The 3259-nt window shown below is 53.2% G+C and overlaps 1 protein-coding gene across 1 annotated transcript in view; it reads right to left on the reverse strand.

Annotated features, from left to right (window-relative positions):
* Positions 1–338: 338 nt before the first annotated feature.
* Positions 339–3259, reverse strand: part of gnl1 (guanine nucleotide binding protein-like 1) — an 8974-nt gene continuing 6053 nt past the window's right edge. The window contains 9 exon segments of the mRNA XM_084443976.1: positions 339–937; positions 940–999; positions 1001–1015; positions 1017–1031; positions 1033–1081; positions 1083–1158; positions 1356–1496; positions 1807–2005; positions 2468–2646. Of these exon segments, the coding sequence (XP_084300102.1) occupies positions 638–937; positions 940–999; positions 1001–1015; positions 1017–1031; positions 1033–1081; positions 1083–1158; positions 1356–1496; positions 1807–2005; positions 2468–2646 (1034 nt within the window). The 3' untranslated portion in view covers positions 339–637.

Consider the following 3259-nt stretch of genomic DNA (forward strand, 5'->3'; position numbering starts at 1 on the left):
TCAATGATTATACACCACAACATCCCCTACCTGCTAAGGGAAGAACTCGTAAGATCCACATGCAGGAAAACGGTCAAATCAAACCAAAGTCAACCGCAGAAGTGATAATGTAGAGAGTGGGTGACTGAGCAGAACAGAGGCACAGCGTTGAAGAGATACACACACACGCTGAGGTAAACCATGATGGGGGAAGAAGCAGGAATCTGTGAGGGGGGGGGGATGATTAATGAATGAAAAAGAGAGGGGGGGGATGTGAGGGGTTGAAGCCACAGAGCACTCGAAGTGTGTTAGTAGTATTGTGTTGGAGGTGTGTTAGTAGTATTGTATTGTGTTGGAGGTGTGTTAGTAGTATTGTGTTGGAGGTGTGTTAGTAGTATTGTGTTGGAGGTGTGTTGGAGGTGTGTTAGTAGTATTGTGTTGGAGGTGTGTTAGTAGTATTGTGTTGGAGGTGTGTTAGTAGTATTGTGTTGGAAGTGTGTTAGTAGTATTGTGTTGGAAGTGTGTTAGTAGTATTGTGTTGGAGGTGTGTTAGTAGTATTGTGTTGGAGGTGTGTTAGTAGTATTGTGTTGGAGGTGTGTTAGTAGTAATGTGTTGGAGGTGTGTTAGTAGTATTGTGTTGGAGGTGTGTTAGTAGTATTATGTTGGAGGTGTGTTGAGTAGTATTGTGTTTGAGGTGTTGTTAGTAAGATGGGGAACCGATAGCAGGAAGGAAAGGAATGATGACAGGATGATGAGATGAGTTGGAGTGTGAAGGAAAGGAAACAGAGGAATGCAAGTGAAGGAGATGAAAAGGAATGAAGGAAAGAGCGCTGCGGAGGAGAGGCAGAGGAGAGGGTGGGGTCGTTCTTGTCCTCCCTCGCTGGTTTTTCTTCTTCTCTCCATCACCTCGCACTCGTTTTCCCGCAGGACGTCGTACATGTTGACAGTGAGGCTGCCACGGTGGCCTCTCCCTTCCTCTTCGGGTTCCCAAAACCCTCGTCTTCATCGTCCCCGTCGCCTGTCCTCGTCGTCGTCCCGCGTCCCTGTCCTCTCTCCTCCTCCGGCTCGGAGCTGGACTCCTCCTCCTCCTCTCCTCCCTCTCTCCTCCTGCCCCTTCTCCTCCGACCTCCCCTGCAGAGCGGTGACCTCGGCCAGGTCAGGGTGGGACTCCCACTGCCCTGCAGGTCCAAACGGCAAAAACATTCAACCATCACTCTCCTCAAGACTCCTCCATCACCCTCACATCTCTCACCTCGTTGTTAAAACATTATTGATATGGATAATCCCCTAGGAATGATGGCCTTTAAATGACTGTTTTGTTATTGGGACCCAGCTAACATAGTTGTGGATGTGGGCCGTGCTGATTGGCCGGTACCTTTCTGGTGGTGGTACCCGGGGGGGCAGAGACACAGACACAGCCGCCCGTCCGTGGCCAGTCTCAGAAGGCTGTTAGCAGCACGGTACACATCGTTACGAGCCGCCTTCGCCGTCTTATACCCCCTCTTCTCTGCCCACGCTGGAGGAGAGAGAGGGGGAGGGAGGGAGGGAGAGAGAGAGAGGGGGAGATAGAGAGGGAGGGAGGGAGAGAGGGAGGGAGGGAGAAAGGGAGGGAGGGAGAGAGAGAGAGGGGGAGATAGAGAGGGAGGGAGGGAGAGAGGGAGGGAGGGAGAGAGGGAGATAAAGAGAGAGGGAGGGAGAGAGAGGGAGTCAAATTCTAAACCCTTCAGAAGGACCTCATTCTAGTGGCCAAAGCAGCTATTCTAAAACCACATGCATGTTTCCAGACATGATCTGTAGATGGGGGGTGACCAGGGAGAGCAGCTCACCCTCACACACGTCCCAGGCCGTCCAGCTGAGCTCCCCAGCGCCCTGCTCCCCCTGCTTGTCCCGGAGGTGGGCCTGGACCCCCTCCAGGCTGGGGTGACGGAGCTTCAGCACGGAGAGGAAGGGGGTCCGCTCACACAGGTAGCCCACCGAACTGTAGGGCTCCTGCAGCTGAGACACCGGGTAGATACCTGCCAGGATCTGCAGAGAGGAGAGAAGGGGTGGGGGGCAGAGAGGAGCGAGGGGGTGTGTGTGGGGGGGGGGGGGGGGGCAGAGAGGAGAGAGGGGGTGGGGGGGCAGAACAGAGAGTGGGGGGGCAGAGAGGAGAGAGGGGGTGAGGGTGGGGCAGAGAGGAGAGAGGGGGGGTGAGGGGGGGCAGAACAGAGAGGGGGGGACAGAAAGGAGAGGAGAGGGGTGGGGGGGGCAGAAAGGAGAGGAGAGGGGTGAGGGGGGGGCAGAGCAGAGACACGGAGAAGAGGATGGAAGAAGGAAGGGGTTTTATGGTGTATGATGATCGCCCACATGCTGTGACGTTTGAGACTTTAGGAGACAGTCCCCAATAACAAGCCTTACAACTACAGAGGGAATACACAGTCAGTTTCTCTGTCCTCATCCCCAAAAGTTTTCAGCCCGTCGCTCACAGAGATCTGGTCCAGATCGTACCTGGAGCTGTTTGTTGACGAGGGAGGGGAAGACCAGTCCAGGACAGTCGCAGAGCTTGACCGTGGCCGTGAGGTAGTAGGTCTGGAAGTATTTGGTGTGTCCTGGGGTTCGAGACACACTCACCACCTTCCTTCCCACCAGGCTGTTCAGCACCGAAGACTTTCCCACGTTGGGGAAGCCTGGAGAGAGACCCCGGACAGCGCAGGGGGGAGGGGGAGAGAGAGAGAGAGAGAGAGAGAGAGAGAGAGAGAGGGAGAGAGAGAGAGAGAGAGAGAGAGGGAGGGAGAGAGAGAGAGAGAGAGAGAGGGAGAGAGAGAGAGAGGGAGGGAGAGAGAGAGAGAGGGAGAGGGAGAGAGAGAGAGGGAGAAAGAGAGAGAGAGAGAAAGAGAGACTTCTCAGGGGTTTTCCTGCATAGAGGAGTTTTTGGCGCCTCCAAAGAGATTTTAGCCAGAGCCAAACGAAAATCGCCAGTCCCAAAATGCTAAACATTGAGAATAAAAATAGCAATTCAAATCCTCTCCAAATGTGTTTGATAGCTTGTTTCAAGTGCAGCACATCCCTCTTTCTTGCATTGTCCATGGTGTGGACCACTAGTAATCAAGATCATTAATAGACAGGTTATCAGTATCTTGAACATTTTGTCTTCATGTCCATTTTGTGTCATGTCGGGAGATTTCCCGCGATTGTGAAAAATGAGCTCAGTCAGAACGACAGCAAAGAATATCGGCCTATATATGCTGGTAGGCTCCTCGGGATGAAACTGAGGTTTCCCCTAAAAATTGTGTGCGCATC

This window comes from Borostomias antarcticus, assembly GCF_949987555.1.
Source record: "Borostomias antarcticus genome assembly, chromosome: 10".
In the NCBI taxonomy this organism is placed as follows: Eukaryota; Metazoa; Chordata; class Actinopteri; order Stomiiformes; family Stomiidae; genus Borostomias; species Borostomias antarcticus.